This window comes from Lipophrys pholis, assembly GCF_963383615.2.
Source record: "Lipophrys pholis genome assembly, chromosome: 8".
NCBI classification, from domain to species: Eukaryota; Metazoa; Chordata; class Actinopteri; order Blenniiformes; family Blenniidae; genus Lipophrys; species Lipophrys pholis.
In genome coordinates, this window is record NC_137630.1 from 31,678,263 (window position 1) to 31,698,200 (window position 19,938).

General features: G+C 44.7%; 1 protein-coding gene across 1 annotated transcript in view; it reads right to left on the reverse strand.

Annotated features, from left to right (window-relative positions):
• lama5 (laminin, alpha 5) overlaps nt 1-19,938 on the reverse strand; it is a gene marked incomplete at its 5' end in the record, with an annotated part of 93,379 nt that overhangs the window by 31,998 nt on the left and 41,443 nt on the right. Inside the window, 11 exons of the mRNA XM_080468580.1 lie at nt 251-303; nt 471-608; nt 1,453-1,587; nt 2,455-2,589; nt 2,680-2,817; nt 3,383-3,523; nt 4,803-4,859; nt 4,961-5,095; nt 5,929-6,019; nt 6,143-6,261; nt 9,060-9,175. Coding sequence (XP_080324706.1) covers nt 251-303; nt 471-608; nt 1,453-1,587; nt 2,455-2,589; nt 2,680-2,817; nt 3,383-3,523; nt 4,803-4,859; nt 4,961-5,095; nt 5,929-6,019; nt 6,143-6,261; nt 9,060-9,175 — 1,258 coding nt within the window. The remainder of the gene's footprint in view (nt 1-250; nt 304-470; nt 609-1,452; nt 1,588-2,454; nt 2,590-2,679; nt 2,818-3,382; nt 3,524-4,802; nt 4,860-4,960; nt 5,096-5,928; nt 6,020-6,142; nt 6,262-9,059; nt 9,176-19,938) is intronic.

The following is a 19,938-nucleotide window of genomic DNA, read 5'->3' on the forward strand; positions in this document are numbered from 1 at the left end:
TATGGCCTGGCGCCCTCTAGTGGCCAGCCGCCACTGCTTATCGGGGGCTCGTCCAATCAGTTTTATTTTAGATTTGAAGTTGAGATGCTTTGCTAAAGTAAATACAGTTTTTACCAGTATAAGAAAAACCACAAAGGTAATCCATATCTTTCCCAATATTTGAGTATTTTCTTCCTCCTGGTTATTAGATACGGTCACATGTTTTGTAAATCCATCAAAGATATAAACGAGTGATTTAAAGCGAACTCACCACCGGAGGCTGAGGTGAGGACTGAAGTGAGCCGGCGGGATGACACGTTCCAGCTGACAAACAAACAAACAAACAAACAAACAAACATCACTCAGCATCACAGAGGGTGTGTGTGTGTGTGTGTGTGTGTGTGTGTGTGTGTGTGTGTGTGTGTGTGTGTGTGTGTGTGTGTGTGTGTGTGTGTGTGTGTGTGTGTGTGTGTGTGTGTGTGTGTGGTTACCCTGGCAGTTGGGGAAGCCGTAGGAGCCGTGTGCACAGGTGTCACACCTCAGTCCCTCCACGCTGGGCTGACACACACACTGTCCGGTCACCTGGTCGCAGCTGGTGTAACGGGAGCCCTCTGCAGAGCAGTGACAGGCTGCCGGACACACACACACACACACACACACACACACACACACACACACACACACACACACACACACACACACACACACACACACACACACACACACACACACACACACACACACACACACACACACACCATCATCACATGGTTCCTGACATGTCATATCAACATAATGTACATTTAACATTAAAAGCTCTATTTTGCCTGAACGGCAGTGGGAAGAAAAAAACTTATTTAATCGCCATTATCAATTAATATTCTACACAATGAGCTTCACTGTTACATCTTCCATTTTTCCACAAACTGTGGACTCAAACTGATTGGCAATCAATCAATATTAAATAAATCATACAGCAATAAAATAAATAAAACATACCAGCAGTGGTAAGAAAACAAAAGCACACATCAACTCTCGTAGATGTAGAGTATTGATATAAGATTAAGACCCACTCGCTCTATATATATATATATATATATATATATATACATATACCTGATGTTTATAAAACAGTTTCAATCTGTGAATAGTTTGACGTTGCTTGATTTGTATTGACTAAAAACTATGTAAAATAAACACTAAAAGCTCCTGATATTACGAGGAAAATATATGAAAGTGTTTTTTTCCCCCTCCACCGGACTGGCAGGCTCACGCTCATGAGGCTGAGTAACTCTTATTGTTCCACCTCCATCCTGTGAAGCTGCTCAGCCTGTAACAGCACTGAGACTACAAAACAAAAGCACGCTGGAGGAACTGACAGGGAGCCTGACAGTCCAAACTGAGGGCAAAAAGGCAAAAAAAATAAAAAAAATAAAGATTCCTCATTCTTAATAACTGGATGCGGAGACTTACGTGTGCAGCTGGGGTAACCATAGTAACCGGGGGCACACTGGTCACATGACGCCCCGCTGTAGTTGGGCCGACAGTGGCAGTGACCCGAGGCGGTGCAGGAAGTGTCCAATGAGGTGCGAGCGTCACAGGTGCACTCTGGGAAGGAAGAAAGTCCCAGAAATGGCAAAATCTGAAGGTTTGATCAGGTAACTTGCAGTAACTTCAGCATTCCGTCCGTCTTCTGTCGCCCAGCTGAAGCTCACGGTGCCGCAGCGCCGAGAGAAAACACACGGGAAGAACGAGCAAACTCCGAAATACTGAGGGAGGCGTCAGTTTAGTTTATCATGATATCAGAAACACCACAGACTGATGCAGTCATCTTAATCTTAACAGCTCAGCACAATGGAAACTCATGAAAGTGAAGCTATGTTAAATATCAGTCACGTACAGGAAACTGGGACTGAAGCCAATCTGGAGAATCTTTTTCATTAATTAATTTTTTATACTAGAAAAGGTGAAAAATGTGTGAGTTTAGTCAGTTTGACACCAACTTTCCATCGATCATTTCCATGGTGACGCTCACCACTGCATGTCCGGCACCGTTGCCAAACAGACGAGTGACTGAAGATTTTATCTTTAGTTTTATTGTTTAATATTTAATATTTAATATCTAGTTTCTATTTTGGTTTGTGGTCTTTTTCTTTCTTCTTCTTAAAACCTGAAAGTCTGTTGAATAACAAAGTTCTTTCTCAGAGTCGTGTGTGTGTGTGTGTGTGTGTGTGTGTGTGTGTGTGTGTGTGTGTGTGTGTGTGTGTGTGTGTGTGTGTGTGTGTGTTTTTGAAAACATCATAAAATCTAACCAGTCGGAGCAACACCTCATCAGAAGGTGCGTAAAAGTTTTAGTGTTTCCACGTGCGTCACTGCGTGAGTCCACATGTGTTAACAGTGTGTGTGTGTGTGTGTGTGTGTGTGTGTGTGTGTGTGTGTGTGTGTGTGTGTGTGTGTGTGTGTGTGTGTGTGTACCTTGACAGTCTGGGTAGGAGTGGAATCCAGACCTGCACTGTTCACACCGAGGCCCCTGGAACTGGGCTTTGCAGAGGCATCGTCCGGCGGCGTCGCAGCCTTCGGGCAGGGAGCCGACGGCGCTGCAGCCGCACACTGCCCAGAAAAACAAGGGCGTGGTTTCTGCAGGACGGCGCTCTGACAGGGAGGCGGCGGACGGAGTGCGTGTCACAGGGTTGGACTTACGTTGGCACAGAGGGTAGTTGAAGTAACCTGGTGCACACTGGTCGCATTGGTAACCTTGGAAACCGCTGCGACACACACTGTGACCGGTGACCAGGTCACATGACCCGTCCAGACAGCCTGGACCGGAACACTGACAGGCTGCAGGCAGAGGCACGCACACACACACACACACACACACACACACACACACACACACACACACACACACACACACACACACACACACACACACACACACACACACATTAACACCACCAAGAGGAATGTGTGTGTGTGTGTGTGTGTGTGTGTTTACTCTGGAATGACACATGAATTGTGAACAAAACAAACACATTCACAGAACTTTGGTTCTATTTTTGTCTCAAATTCGAAACAAATGAGGTAAAAAAATCCAAAAGTCCCACAAAAAGCAGCTTAAAACTGTCAAAATGAGCAGAAACAAGCCTAAAAATAACAGAAAACTCATTTTAAACAGTCGAAAATACAAAGAAAGAAACTCTAAGAAAAGGTCAAGACAGACAAAGTCATAAGAAAAAAGTCAGTGAAACGAGGAAAGTACAAAAAAGAGCCATAAAAAAGTTCCACACAGACATGAAAACGACTAAGATGAATGTTAACAGACACAAAAAGACTGAATTTGAAGCGAAAATGAGTTTAAAAATGTGGAAGACGAAGACCAGAGGATGAAGAACAAAGGACTCACCCTGACAGTTGAGTCCGTAGAAACCCGGAGCGCAGGCGTCGCAGTGGTCGCCGGTGAAACCCGGCTTACAAACACAGGTTCGAGTCCGGGGGTCCGGCCTGCACGAGTTGTCCACTGTACCTGCGGCGCTGCACTCACAGTCTGAGGAGGGAGGGAGGCGTTTCCATGGAAACGCCAATGAATGAATGCATGAACAGAGCCCCCGTGGTTAAACCCCCCAGGACAGGCAGACGGGGAAGCTAAACTCCGACAGGCCTTCAAAATAAAACCAAAACCAGGTGAATCTGGTCTCCGATTGGCTGAAACACGACGGAGAAGAGACGGTGTGGTTGTGTTTTCCTCCCGGACCACCAGGGGGCCCCGGGCCTCAGGTGGGGAACCTGGGAGTCGGTGGCAGGTCGGAGCGAATCTGGTTTTACAACAACTCGTCACATTCCAGACAACTTCTGCTCAAACACCGCGACTCTTCCCAAAACTCCCCCGGGTCGACGGTGTGAAGGTCAGACTCAATCTGAGAGATTACAGCTCATCGCTTCGATACACTCATGGTGTTATGGGAATTCTTTTAATGTATTTTATTGTTTTGTTTTTTATTGTTTTTTTATCAGTAACTTTAGGAAACTTTTGGGGATTTAAAAACAGATAAAACAGCCAGAAGAGATGAGATCGGTCAAAAAAACTAAACTAAAAGGATGAAATAGTGAAAATTACTATGAAACGAATACAAAACATATATAAACTGAATTGATTAAAGGTATTATTACTGTTTTGCTTTTACTGAGGAAAAGAAAAAAATCTAACAAAAGTAGAATAAAAGAAAATAGTAAAGAACTGAAAACATAAAATAGAAAAAATAGTAAAAGAAAAACAAAGGACAGAAAAAGGAAAAAAGAAAAAAAGAAATTAAAAAGAAAAAAAATAATACAAGAAATAAGAGAATAAAAGGAAAAAAATTAAAGGAAAATAAAAAATTAATAAAAATAGGAACAAATAAAAATGTAAAAAAGAAAAAAGAAGAACAAAATACTAAAAGAAAAAGGAACTCAGAAAAAATAAATAAGAAAAATAAAAAGTCTAATATATGTAAAACTGCTCTATTAGGAAACACACAGCAGCGAGAACCAGATAAATAACTAAAGAGGAAGAAACAACCAAGATGCTTAAAAAGGATGAAGCAGGAAAATCCTTATAAAATAAAATCACTAAAAATGGAAACAAAAGCTCAAGATGTAATAAAATATACTGAAATTGTTGCTCTGACACTTCAAAGAACCTCAGTTTTGTATTTAAAACTCTTTTTTGTGTGTAAAGCTTTTTTCCTTCATTGTATTTGGTGTAAAACGGTGAAAACGGTTCTTTCAGCCATAAAAGCGTCAGAATCCTGGTCCAGACGAATAAAGACTGGAGTGAAGTGACTCACTGATGATCTCCCCGGCTGGTTTGGCCTCTCTGTTGTTGGACGGGTAGGTGGGGACGGCTGGAAGAGGACAAGCAAAATCAATCAGAAGGAGCCGCAATGTGGATCAGGTGAAGCGGTGGCAGAGCGTCTCGGCGCTCCGGCTCTTCCTCCGGACTCACGGTAACATTCGGGGAAGTTGATGAAGCCGCTGGCGCACGAGTCGCAGTTTTCTCCCGTGAAGTTCGGCCGGCAGAAGCAGCGACCGCTCAGATCCTCACAGGTCCCGTCGGTGAACTCCGACTGACAGTCACAGGCTGCAGAGCGGGATTATATAGAGATTATAGAGCATCCTCCTCCTCTAACATCAGATTATAGAGCATCTTCCCCTCTAACATCCAGATTATAGAGCATCTCCCCCCTAACATCCAGATTATAAAGTATCTCCTCCCTCCAACATCAGATTATAGAGCATCTTCCCCCCAACATCCAGATTATAGAGCATCTTCCCCCAACATCCAGATTATAAAGTATATCCTTCCTCCAACATCAGATTATAGAGCATCTTCCCCCAACATCCATATTATAGAGCATCTTCCCCCTAACATCCAGATTATAAAGTATCTCCTTCCTCCAACATCCAGATTATAGAGCATCTTTCCCCCAACATCCAGATTATAGAGCACCTTCCCCCTAACATCCAGATTATAGAGCATCTTCCCCCTAACATCCAGATTATAAAGTATCTTCTTCCTCTAACATCAGATTATAGAGCATCTTCCCCCTAACATCCAGATTATAGAGCATCTTCCCCCAACATCCAGATTATAGAGCACCTTCCCCCTAACATCCAGATTATAGAGCATCTTCCCCCTAACATCCAGATTATAAAGTATCTTCTTCCTCTAACATCAGATTATAGAGCACCTTCTTCCTCTAATTTGCAGATTATAGAGCATCTCCCTCCTCTAACTTCAGCTGAATTTAGGAAGATAATTATTGACGATGTAATAAATACTCCAGCTAGTAACTAGAGTACTTGCGACATCTACTAAAATATCCTCAAGCATCTCACATCTGTCAGTTGTTTGCATTCACTGTTTTCTCCAGGCAGTGTGTGTGATCAGTCTTTTATTTTGAAGGAACTCACGCGAGCAGGCCAGCGGGGAGTCGATGGACTGCTCAGGCGACCTGTAGTAGGTGGGGATGCAGCGCTCACAGTTCACTCCGGTGGTGTGATGCTGCGGGGGGGGAGGAGTTCCGTCACGTTGACGTTATGGCAGCAGTGAAGTCACAGGAAGTCACAGGAAGTCACAGGAAGTCACAGGAAGCCGTGGCGCTCGCTCCGGAACCTTCAGCCTCACCTGACAGTTGAGGCAGACTCCGCCTCCTCGGTGGTGTCCGTGGCCGTCCAGGCTGCCTCGCCGCTGGTCCACCTCGGGGTCGTAGTAACAGTCGAAGGAGTGGCGGTGGCAGTTACACGCTGCACACACACACACACACACACACACACACACACACACACACACACACACACACACACACACACACACACACACACACACACACACACACACACACACACACACACACACACACACACACACACACACACAGACAGACAGACAGACAGACAGACAGACAGACAGACAGACAGACAGACAGACAGACAGACAGACAGACAGACAGACAGACAGACAGACAGACAGACAGACAGACAGACAGACAGACACACACACACACACACACACACACACACACACACAGGTTTAAACGTCAGTTTGCCGCTCCTGTTTAAAACCGTTAATCTGACATTAAACAGGGCGAAGCAGCCTTTAATCACAGATTAAATAAAAGGAGGAAAAATTCCCCCGGTGGGATTAAATCTCTACTTCAAACAGTGACTCATCACAGCTCGAGCGATCACAGCTTCTCCTGGTGGAACGCGATAGACGACGAGCGGAAACAAAAACAAACTGCTTCTGAAGTCACTTGGCAGGAGAGCGAGGTTAAGGCTCACATTAACTTTAAGTTTAAAGGTTATTAAGGCTCCAGATCACCGGCCCGGCCCGCTCGCCATGTACTTGTTGTGTGTGTGGCCTCTGGACGGTGAAAGCGCCTCCACTCGCCTCTCGACTCCAGATAAAAGAAGGAGCTTAAACTACATCGGCTCACAGCCCAGACCAACTCCAACACTCCAACCAGAGTCGGTGAAGCCCCCCCCCCCCCCCCACCCTCGGAGCTTTATTCCCTCTTATCTGCCCCTCAGAGCCCGGGAGGTGCCGGCTGGATAAACCAGCGCTCCTTATCCCCTGCAGCCTGACAGCACCCGGCGCTTTTTCCTGCGTGAAGCGAGTCCCGGATGAAGACGCTATCCAGAGCAGCGAGTCGGAGCAGTGACGGTCTGAGGAAAACCAGATTAACGCAGCATCCAGTCGCCGCTCTTCACGTTATCACTTCATCGTAAACAAAAGACCGATAATATCACTGCTCTTATTTTTATGACCAGAAACATCAGTGTTGCTACTTCATAGAGTCGCAGTCCAGGCCTGGAAGTGAAACGCTGAATTCTGTCCCGTCACAACTCTGAGGAGGTCGACTGCTCCAGAGTTGGTACTGCCCCCCCCCCCCCCAGCCTCGGCACTCTTCCTGGTATCACTCCGACCTTTAGTGACCTCTCTGACATGGCGATAGCCCTGTTGCTCCGTGGTAAATATAATCCCAGCTCTGATAAGACTGAGGAGTCACAGAGATTCGTTTTGCTGCAGAGACGATCACCATCACTTTGACTCTGAATGTGGATTATTTCAATTTATTTCATCTTTTGTTTGTTGTTTCGCTCCAGGCTGGAGGTCCATCTGTCCATCTTCTGTACTGCAGCAGTTTGGAGCATCGGGACGCATAGCTGCAGACCAGTCAGGCGGTCATAATGTTCTGGATGGTGGATGCAGAATGGATGTCGAACAGAAGGATGTGCTTCCGGAGGGAGCGGCTGCAGGTCTGGATGTGTTTAACAGGCAGGCGTCTCAGGATGGACGGGAAGGTCGACCTGAGCCACTCCAGTGATCTGGAGCACGTTCACTGCTTCAACCGGAGGAGATCATCACATTGTTCTGAGAGTCTGAGAACGTCGGGTCCGCCGCCGCCACCGCACCATGTGTCTGTTCAGGGCCGACTGGTTCTGTTGAACCAACACATGAAACACATTCCTCTGCAGGGATGAACCATCCAACTGAGAGCGAATGAGACTGCCTCAGCATGTGTCCCGCTCAGTGTGTGTGTGAGCTGGTTTTACTAAGACTGTAGTACTACCCTTTAGTACTACAGTGTACACTGTTCACCTCCTCCTCCTGTTCTCCTCCTCCTCCTCCTCCTGTTCTCCTCCTCCTCCTGTTCTCCTCCTCCTCCTGTTCTTCTCCTCCTCCTGTTCTCCTCCTCCTCCTCCTCCTGTTCTCCTCCTCCTCCTGTTCACCTCCTCCTCCTGTTCTCCTCCTCCTCCTCCTCCTGTTCTCCTCCTCCTCCTGTTCACCTCCTCCTCCTGTTCTCCTCCTCCTCCTCCTCCTGTTCACCTCCTCCTCCTGGTCTGGTCGGTCCAGAAACCTTCAGTATTCTAAGTTTCTAGCTCCTCCTTGATTTTCCTCCATTTGAATATTGGATCATAGGAGCTGCATTCAGAATCTGCTGTGTCTGTGTGAGCTGGACTGGCTCCGCCCACACATGCCCATCTTGGGAAGAGGAGGAAGTACTTCCTCTCGTGGTGCCATGTGCCAGAGCAGAGCTGCCTAATTGTGGGAGGAGTCAAAGGGAGGGCCTACCTTGATTGGGATTGGCTAAACCCCCGATGACACTATATAGGGTTTGATTCTGATTGGCTGGTTGGAGCAACACACTTTTTAAAACCTGAAACAAGCCAGGGAGAGAGAGGACAGACTGTCTTCACTTCTGGGACGTCAGTCCAGGTATGGGGACGAGTAGTACTGCTGGAAGTGAATTTTACCTTTAAGATGAGAGGCCAGGATTTGAAAGAAATCAATGAATGTGTTGGTCGTTTTCCTCAATCGTTCAGTTCTTAGATATTTTTGACATTTTCATGCATTAAGACATTGTTTAGAGTTGTTTAGATGATATGGCGTGTAATGTGACGGAACCATCCCGACAAGTGATGCAGGACTAGCAGTGTGTGTGTGTGTGTGTGTGTGTGTGTGTGTGTGTGTGTGTGTGTGTGTGTGTGTGTGTGTGTGTGTGTGTGTGTGTGTGTGTGTGGTATCGCGCCATACTCACGTTCACACTCATTGGCGCTGTAGGTCGTGGCCGGTTTCCAGGGTAATTGGTTGTATCCGGGGCAACACTGGTCACATGACACGCCGCAGGTGTTGTGCTGACAGTCGCACTGGAGCCTGTAAACACAGAAACGGTGCGAGAAAAGTTGAAGGAGTCTCACTCTGACTGGAATTCACCAACGTGCCGACACACAAAGATTTAGACTCTTTATCGTCGCCTATCTCGTGTTTGTCGGGGAAACGCCGTTTGAACTTTGCAGAAAAGTTCACATTCCTGCACTCTCAAAGGCAAGCAAACAAAAGGGGTGAAAAGGACAGATCGAAAGTGGAAATAGACCCCCGCCCAACAATGAAAGAGTTAATCTTTCTGGTCCACCGACAGAGGCTGACTGCTTCACCCCGGCTGCTAATCGGATTAGTCTGTAAACCTGTGCCTGTGGAGTGTGGCCAAAACACAGCAGGGAGGGAGAAAAAAAACAAAAAAAAAAACGTCTTTATGCTATTCTCTCCTCTCTGAAAGCTCTTAGCTGGTCAAAGAGAGACGGAGGACGGAGTGACAGGAGGGAGGGAGGGAGGGAGGGAGGGAGCAACGGAATCCACAGAAAGCATTCTGCTGCAGACCCTTTTACAGTACTGAGATAGAAAACCTTTGAGCAGCTGAGGAATATTTGTCATCCAGTCACATTCGTGTCTGACAAGGACGGGTGGAGCTTCAGCTCAGCTCGGAGACAAACGACGGAGAACTGAGGATCTTCACTTAAAACAGAAACTAAAGGTTAGAGAGGGTTCCTGAAATTACAGGAGGAAACAGCCGATTCACCCAGTGAACACGGAGCACTCATTCCTCCTCACCGGCTTCATCCCAGACAGACGCTATATATATATATATCTAAAAAAAAAAAAAACTCGGTCCACTACGTCACCTAATAACCACAACAATCAGGGACTAGAAGCTCCGGGTGGAGCTGCAGAAGCTAGAAGCAGGCGGAGCGGGGCCATAGACCTATAAAACTAGAGTTATATCTAGTGGTTTATGTGTTTATGTGCAGAAGTTTACTTCTAAATTTCTATGTGGTCTGTCTTCTTCTGTGTTTTATTGTGTTTGGTGAGTCACAGCGCCCCTAAAGGCCTGGCATGTGTACTACATGTCCTGAAGCCTCGTGTTGAGCCGTGTTCATAGTGAGGTGTGGACGGTTTGTTGGGAGAAGGACAGGGAGGACAAAGATCGTTTTTTCGTCGTGTGGATGTTCCTCAGTTTACAACAACAACTAAAGAGAAAGAGAAGAAGTTTGATTCAATAAGTGAGTTTTACAATCATTTCTAGGTAAACAAAGCTTCTGCCAATAGTGCTTTTAGCTTCAGACATCTTAGTTGCTCCAAAAATACACTATTGAGTGTCTTTGCAATGGCAATGTGAGTATCGGAACGGGAAAGTATCTGTATCGGTACTCAATTCTGAAAAATCGGCTCGTATCGGGGGTTAAAAAGTGTGATCGGGACATCCCTAATATATATATATTAACTTTAATATCGCTATTTATTGCCAGTTCCCTATGTCCAATGCAAGCGTTTACAGAATATATATATATAATCTTAACTTTAATATCGCTATATATCTGAAGGTTTGTGTCGGACTAAGGCTATTTTGTTTCTTTTCCTTTCCCTGGCAGGATTTTAAACTTAAATCTTCATCCTCCGTCACTGAAATGTTACGAATAATGAGCTGATTATAATCAGACGTCTGACTGGGATGACACCCTCCTCACCATGTGGCTCAGATGCTAATGCTAATGCTAATGCTGCAGCGGCAGGAAGACAAACCTCTCTTATCTGTGTGTGGAGTTGTTGTTGTTTCTCTGTTAAAGAAAACAAACAGACGATCACATGACTTTTGCTCTGAACCAGCCTGAAGGTTTAAGAAGCTGTGGCTCAGCTCCCGTGCAGAGGAGTGTTACCGCACGCTGGCCTGTGCTGATAACGTGTCTGTGTATTGTGTTTTTTAAGGAGTCTCCAGCTCCAGGTTTACCGTTACCTCCATTCTCTCTCAAACACAATTTGCCTCCACTCTCCCCGCAGCTTGTTCGACTCTTTCCTCCCTGGAAATCGGCTCAGCGTCTCCAGAAACAATGGGGGGTTTCCATCACTTCCTGGTTTTGATTGTCAGCGGTGGACCTGCAGGTTCCGGCCTCATTTACATTTAACTTGTTTTCGCCAATAGAACATCAAGCTTCAGCAGCATGTGAAACTAGAGCTACACTCGGTAGAACGCAGACCATGGCCAACGCGACATTGGTCACCATGGAAACCAATGGATTACAAGGTTATTTTTGACCCACTGCTTCCATCATCTGTCATCGTGGTCGTTTGAATTGCTTCATGGTTGAACTGTTTGATACTGATGCTCACGCATTTGACAATTTCCCTGTGTGACCCCCCCCCGCCCTGACATTTGACCCCCAACTGCTAACCAGGGTGATGATGTCACTGCGTCATGTGGCATGTCAGAGGATTGGGAATTGAAAGCTGAACATCTTGGCGTTGGTTTGACATCAGTGGGATTACAATTGACCGTGTTATGACAAAAAAAACTTTTATTACCTTTACGTGACCTTGACCTTTGACCCAGTTGCTCTCAAAATCAAATCCATTGTTCCCTGGATGACGGCAAATCATCTCTGAAAGTTTCATGCGATTCGGGTCAACAGTTTTTGCAAAAAGTCGGTAAGATCCATGCATACGAAGCAATAAATAAATAAATACACGCAGACAAAAACAAACTTTGACCAACTTTGGTTGGCGAAGGAAACGAAGAGTCACCTTCCTGAGTGTGTCTCTTGCACAGACGCGGCGTTAAAAAGCAGGAATGGATTAAACTCCACCGGAGCACGGGGTTTCCACGGCCGAGCCGCCGCTTCTCAGCGTTTGCTTCCAGTTTACGACCGTCATCATCCTGGCAGCGTTCCATCCACTGGAAGGTTTTCTTCGGCGGTAAAGTATCGTGATGCGTCACTCTTCTGATTGAGATGAATGATTCCTGGATGTTTGCCAAAAATGTGACCGACTCTCGAGTGTCTGATGTACAGCCGACGCTCACAGATGATTTCATGTCTCTCAGACACAAATCATTGCAGATGTTGGCCCGGAACCCGTTTCAAAGTCACAACGCATCAGGTTTTTCTTTTGTTTTGGAAATGTTTTCAAAATGGTGTCTGCTGACACGGTGACGGCAGAAAACAACCAAGACGGCGTAGTTTTCACATTGGGCCACTAGTGGGTGCTGGTTTATTTTGTAATAAAAACACACACACACACACACACACACACACACACACACACACACACACACACACACACACACACACACACACACACACACACACACACACACACACACACACACACACACACACACACACACACACACACACACACACACACACACACACACACACACACACACACAGAAATGAATTAAACCCTGCAGATGTGCGGCCGTGGTGAGCATGCCCAGTTGCAGCGTTTCCATCATCTCCCGAATGTTTTCGGAAAGTTGAGTTTTCGCTCCGTTTCCATGGAGACAGAGTCTGAGCGTTTTTGAAAAGGAGACGTTTCTTAAAAGTTGTGCTTCCAGTCGTGCGTTCCCCAAAACACAACCAAAGTTTCCCGTTACCGTTATAACACTGGAACTCCACCTGACTTCAGCTGCACACTACCTCAGAATGACAAACGCTATTCTGCCTGACCTCTACCCACTGGAATGGCTCTAATTATATCGTTCTCGTCTCTCAGAGTTCTTCAGCTTTAATCTCTCGGTGATCTTTGGCAGAGTAACAGGCGGCGTCTGCAGAGGACTGATGATTAGTCACACAACCAGCAGAGTCGAACTCCAGAACGAAGGAACGTCCTTCACTCCCTCCCTCTGAGGATTACAGTAATGAAGCACACCGATATTCATCGTTTGGAAATTAATTGGGCCCCGATATTAAATGAAATGCTGCTGCACTGTGACTATATGCTTGAATTCATGAGAAAGGAATTCTCCCCTTCCACTGGAGGTGTTTATATTGGAGGTGTGGAGTGGGACAACGTGGAACAAAGGAACCGTGGGATTGATATTCTGTTACTTTCTCACATATGTGTACTATGTGTATCAGCATCTGGGCATAAGTACCAAGCTGCATCTCTTTAGGATTGAATTCACGATGCAGAAAAGCCAGTAAATTCTCATGTCGTGTCCCGTTAAGAAGACTTGTGTGAGAATCTATAAATCTCCGTGAACTGAAGTGTGTTTGTATTACAAAATCAACTATCGGCAGTAATCCAAAGAGTACTGGGTCAGGAATACATGAACTGAGTCTGGCAGTGTGTCGGGACCCAGCGGGGGGCGTCACGTCTGTAAAAAGAGCCTCCGCCGGCTCTCCAGAGCTCCAGACGCTCTCCGGCAGGAACGCTGTGGAAGGATTTCAACTTCTCCATCAGCGTTGGAGCGAGTTCTGAGAGAACCTGTGGGAACATGCTGCCGCTGCAGAGTTCAATGTGATTCCATTCCATCAGCGAGTCCGTAATATCCCAATCATTCCCATTGATAATAGACCATTCCATTCATTCACAAAGCATCTATACTAGATCATTCCACTCCATCCCATCTCACAGGATTCCATCAGATCCTGTTCTTCCCCAGAGCATTCCATTCCACATCAGAGCATTCCCATCCAAAGGATTTCATCCCATCACTTAGAACTCCAATCCACTCCAGAACATTCCATCCCATTCCCATAACCAGAACATTCCATCCCATAATAATACCTTCAGTCCCACAGCATTCCATTCCACATCAGAGCATTCCATTCCTTTACTAAGAATTCCAATCCATCACAACGCATTCTGTTCTAATCCGCTCCAGCCAAAATCCAGTTCATAGAGCATCTTCCTCCTCTTTTTTTTTTTTCCCCCGTATATAGACAGCTACGTTCTGTAAACAACAGACGACAAGTTGGATTGTTATTTCGGTGACTGTCAAAATAAAAGTACCAAGTCCCAGTAGAACATGGACTGGGAGTCATGACACTACGTTGTAAACATTGTTCTGATTGGCTCTACTGAGCATGTGCAGAACTCCTACTTACTATCAAAGCGGTGAGCAGGACCGGTACACTGGTAAATGGATTTCACTTCTAAATAACTTTTCACATGCGTGAGCAGCCCTTAAAGCGCTTTACAGTCACATTCACCCATTCACACACTTTCACTTGTCTTTGCTCAAGGACACATCGAGGTGTGGACAGGTGGGGGTGGGAATCGAACCTGTGTTTTCAGAAAGTGTAGTTTTAACCCGTTTACCCGTTTTGAACGACTCTGAGAACAAAACGCTATAAAAAGTTGTGCTTTTTCACTTGAAACCCTTAAAATAGAATTACAAGCCTAGTAAATTATAACACTGTCCTAAGTCTTTTATTTTGTTGACCCAAATGGTTTGTTGTTGCTCATGCTGGCTTGATGATGCCGGCCGTCTTTTTAAAAATACTCTCCATCCGCTCACAAACATATCACATGTTTCACCGAGGTAGTAACTTAGTCTTGGTTTAGAAGGTGAAGCAGAAAGATGTAGCTCTCGGACGAATGTTTGTGCCCGATGAGACGTCCGTCCGTCCGTCCGTCCGTCTGTCCCGCCGCCGCTCGTTCAGTTTGTTCTGTTCGGCTCCATTTGGTTTCACTTTGCTGCTTCACCTTGGGTTCAGGATCACGACCAACATCTGCTCCATTCATCAGAGCTGTGTGTGTATTCACATTTAATTTAGACTGTGTGTGTGTGTGTGTGTGTGTGTGTGTGTGTGTGTGTGTGTGTGTGTGTGTGTGTGTGTGTGTGTGTGTGTGTGTGTGTTGGGACGGATCCAGAAAACAGACTTTTCCCATCAGCGACTGCGAAGCGTTGGAATAAAAACCAAAGAAAAGGAGGAAGGAACTGCAGTTAAAGTTTGTAAAAACTACTGAAGCCAACGAGAAGGAAATCACTTCCAACTCTATGTCAGATTGATGCAGTGAATTTACCACAAGACGAGGAGAAACGTAATCAATCCTAGACATATTTCATCAGAATTAGAAAAAAAACATGAATTCTTAAAGTAGAAAAATGTTGGAAGTTTAGTTGCTTCAGTTGTTGAATCATTAAAAAACCGTCGTACCTACAAAAAGTAAAGGCATTAAAATGAAGCTTTACAAGCTTTAACAGACCAATGGAGAGTTCTCGGTGTGCACATCATCGTAGACTAACGTGAGCAAGCCAGAGGGAAGAAGTGAGCAACAATCGAGTCAATTTTAGTTTAACGGTAAATCTAGAACCCAAAAATTAATTTGATCTGATTCAACTTGGCTTTTCGTATCGTCACATTCTTAACTTCAATTCAGCTTTAGGTAACTTAATTATAATTAACAACATTTCAATTAAAAACAGCGTTTTCACACCAGCGTATTCAGAAAGTTCCGTTTTCGAAAAGTTCCATTTTGGGAGCCGTTTCCAAAAAGTGTCATTTTCAGTGGCTCCGAGCGCCGCTGTCGTTTCTTCACCTCTCTGATAAATACATTTTTAATTTTCTCGTAAACTTAACACAGTTCATATGAACTTCCTCTTAATTCTGCTTTTTTTTTAAAATCTCGCTGGTTCTTTTAACTTAATATATCTTTAACAAGCTTCATAATGTATCTCTAGTTCAGTCAGCTCAGCTTTATTCGAGTTAATTTTACAATATCTTAGCTGAAGATAAGTTTTTTTGCTTTTAAAGGTCGAATGATTTCCATTAACTTAATGAGGATTTTCTTAACTGTTCAAGCTAAATACATTGAACTGTGTTTTTATTCAGTAAAGAGGAAAAATTCTATTAAAAAAAAAACCGCCACTGAAAGTTTTTAGTAAAAAAGTAGAATTTGATGATTTTAAGCTTCCAGCTCGTAGAATGTGGAGCTTTGAGAGCTTCTCTTTACAGTTTGAACCACTTTGGAGAAGATTTGATTTCTGACTTCCTTCAGCTTTATTACTCGACTCTGACAAACAATCTCAGCACATTCTTTAGAGATTGAAAGGGTCTACCACACGTTTGTACACCCGATGACGATTTACACCCAGACACAATCCAGGCACACTTTGTTTAAAGCTGCTGCAGATTTAAGAGGGAGCGAAAAAAAATAAAAGATTAAATAAAAAAAATAAAAAAGTGTCTTTGAATGAATTTGACCGCAGCTGTTCAACATCGAAGACTGTGTTTGAATATGTGACTCGTCCGGGACCTTTAGCGTGAAGAGGAATGATTAACGGGGGGAAAAAAGCAATGGGAGTGATGTGAAGCTTTTCAAACCGTTTATTTAACTAATAGAGCTCCGGAGCCAAACACTCCATAAAGCCATAAAGTCACGTGTCTGAGGAGAACCAGCGGCAGGAGGACTCGATGATATTCAGCCTCTTGGTGCAGGAAAGTGTCGTATTGACGAGGAATTCCAATAAATTCCTCCTGAAATCATCGGCTGCTGAGCAGGTGACCGGCCGCCACTCACTAGAGCTCTAACATCAGTTCTCATCAAATCACTAGAGCTCTAATATCAGTTCTCATCAAATCACTACAGCTCTAACATCAGTTCTCATCAAATCACTACAGCTCTAATATCAGTTCTCACCAAATCACTACAGCTCTAACATCAGTTCTCATCAAATCACTACAGCTCTAACATCAGTTCTCATCAAATCACGAGAGCTCTAACATCAGTTCTCATCAAATCACTAGAGCTCTAATATCAGTTCTCATCAAATCACTACAGCTCTAACATCAGTTCTCACCAAATCACTACAGCTCTAACATCAGTTCTCATCAAATCACTAGAGCTCTAACATCAGTTCTCACCAAATCACTACAGCTCTAACATCAGTTCTCATCAAATCACTAGAGCTCTAACATCAGTTCTCACCAAATCACTACAGCTCTAATATCAGTTCTCATCAAATCACTAGAGCTCTAATATCAGTTCTCATCAAATCACTAGAGCTCTAACATCAGTTCTCATCAAATCACTACAGCTCTAACATCAGTTCTCATCAAATCACTAGAGCTCTAACATCAGTTCTCACCAAATCACTACAGCTCTAATATCAGTTCTCATCAAATCACTAGAGCTCTAATATCAGTTCTCATCAAATCACTAGAGCTCTAACATCAGTTCTCACCAAATCACTACAGCTCTAATATCAGTTCTCATCAAATCACTAGAGCTCTAACATCAGTTCTCACCAAATCACTACAGCTCTAATATCAGTTCTCACCAAATCACTACAGCTCTAATATCAGTTCTCATCAAATCACTAGAGCTCTAACATCAGTTCTCACCAAATCACTAGAGCTCTAACATCAGTTCTCACCAAATCACTACAGCTCTAATATCAGTTCTCATCAAATCACTAGAGCTCTAACATCAGTTCTCACCAAATCACTACAGCTCTAATATCAGTTCTCACCAAATCACTACAGCTCTAATATCAGTTCTCATCAAATCACTAGAGCTCTAACATCAGTTCTCACCAAATCACTACAGCTCTAATATCAGTTCTCACCAAATCACTAGAGCTCTAACATCAGTTCTCATCAAATCACTAGAGCAGAAGTGCGGCGACAAAACGGACGGACAAACATGCGAGAGCTGCTGGGAAGAAGGCTGAAGATAATCCAGTACGTCCTTTAATCTAAAGTCAAGTCGAAGCTGTGGACAAACGTGAAGAAGCAAAGAAAATCTTTGTTCTGTCCAATTCCAATTCAGGAACATCGATTAAATCCCAGACAAGATCAGAAAGGTGGAACGTTTGATTGCAGAATCAGCAGCACCACAGTAGAACTCCTGTCTTGAGGATCTTCACAGCAGTTTCCTTTCACACTGCAGGCGACTGACCATTAAGACGCGACCACTCGCTGTTTCATCTGCAACCAAACATTTACTTTCTCCTCATTAATCTCGGGTTTCATGTTCCAGTAACTCAAACCTCACCGATTCTACTGCTTGCACCTTCCTGTCCTCCTCACTCTTCCTCACTCTACAGTTATTCAGCCGACTGTACCTGCATTTGGACTGTTTACCTGCTCACAGTTTGACTGAAAATAAACCGCCGCCTCCCTGTGACTCACCTTCAAGATGTTTAGAGACTTTTACAAGCAAGTTGATTTATGAGAATCAAACCACCTTCAAAAACAAGTTGAATTTGAACGAGATACACTCCATCAGGTTTTTGATAAACACGTCTATATTTGCATTCTGAAGATTTGAAGTTTGAGTCCTCCGTCCCGACGCATGTACATGTTCCAAAAAAAAACAACCTGACTGAAGCATGTAAACCAACATTTGTAATTCACCACATTTCTGAGTTTCATGTAAACATGTGATCGTTATAATTATCAGATTTTCTGGACTATAAGCCTCGCCTGAGTATAAATCCAATCCATCAAAAAATTAATCACAGCGAGGAAAAAAAAAAACCCGGTGAAGTGGCCGTTTGATTTTGTCGATAGCATCGACGCGTTTACTTGACAGGCTCACGTTTTTCTTCACGCCTCAGGAGAAATCTGCGACCGCCAAAAAACGACGAGACACAACAACATCCACCCGGATCTCTCCGGCAGTCAAACTACGGCCGCCGTTTCAGGAGCGACGTGGTCGCCAAACATTTCCTGCTCCCAGATTTGTCCTCCATTCAGGCCCGGTTGGGAAGTTTCTCACGTTGGGATTCATCACAGGAACTTAAGGTTGCTTGTTGACTCTAAGGTGCCGGTTTACACGGTGATTTCACGTGGAAACGCAAAACTTTCTTCGCGTCTTCTTAACTGTGCTCAGAGCCACTGAAAACATGACGAGGAGGAGCTGCAGACGTTTCTTTGTCTGGAGGCGACCAGAGGATTCAGGAGCTCCACGGAGCGACACGCTACAAGGATCAGGAGGTCTCCCAGCCACGAGACCACCGGTGTTTAGGATCAACTGGTTTCCCTGTTAATTGGTGACCTTCTTCGTCCACAGTCTCCTTTTCACAGCAGATGTTAAAAACCCGACCAGAACCCGTAACCGAACGCCGTTTTAGTACATTTCCATTAAAGTTTAAAGTATCGTAGCGTTAGTTTGTCTTATTCTAACATCAGCTGCTGCTAAAAGCAGCTGGCAGGAGTCACCAGTTAACAGGGGCACCAGTGAAACCGAAACACTATCGGAACGCTCCACATTTAGTAATATTATTATTAAATATATAAAAATATATACTATTTATTTCATTATTTGAGCTGATATCCAATGTTTGTTCGCTCCGCATCATATCAGGGGGATTAGTTGTGCACGGCGGGGAAAAGCTTGGATGACTCCGCCCACACCGCGGTGGAACTATATTGTAATGGAAAACGAATGAAACTGAGTCGGGACAAAAAGCGCCAAGTCCCAAGTCCTGAATCTGATTTTCACTGCATCCCTCCTTCGTCTCCCTCCGTCATCCCTCTTTTCCTCACGAAGTCCCAAATAGGTCTGCAACACAAAAGACGAGAGCGGCACCAAACCGCCCCCGACAAGTTCGTACGTCGCCTTGTTAGTGTCAGTGCACCAGCGATCGGTCGTGCAAGTAAACAGAAAACTGAGTGCATGTGTCGACAAGCAGCAGCCGCAGATGTGTGTGTGTGTGTGTGTGGGGGGGGGGGGGGGGTGGTAGTGTATATAGAGATATACTGTACATGACTCACAGACGGTGGATTTAACAAGGTAATGATGGCTTATTGTGAGATCCACAGCCTGCAGCTGAACACACACAGCTGATAGTAGCTACACATCCACACATACTATTAAATTAATCACACGCTGCACTACTTCCACTGCAG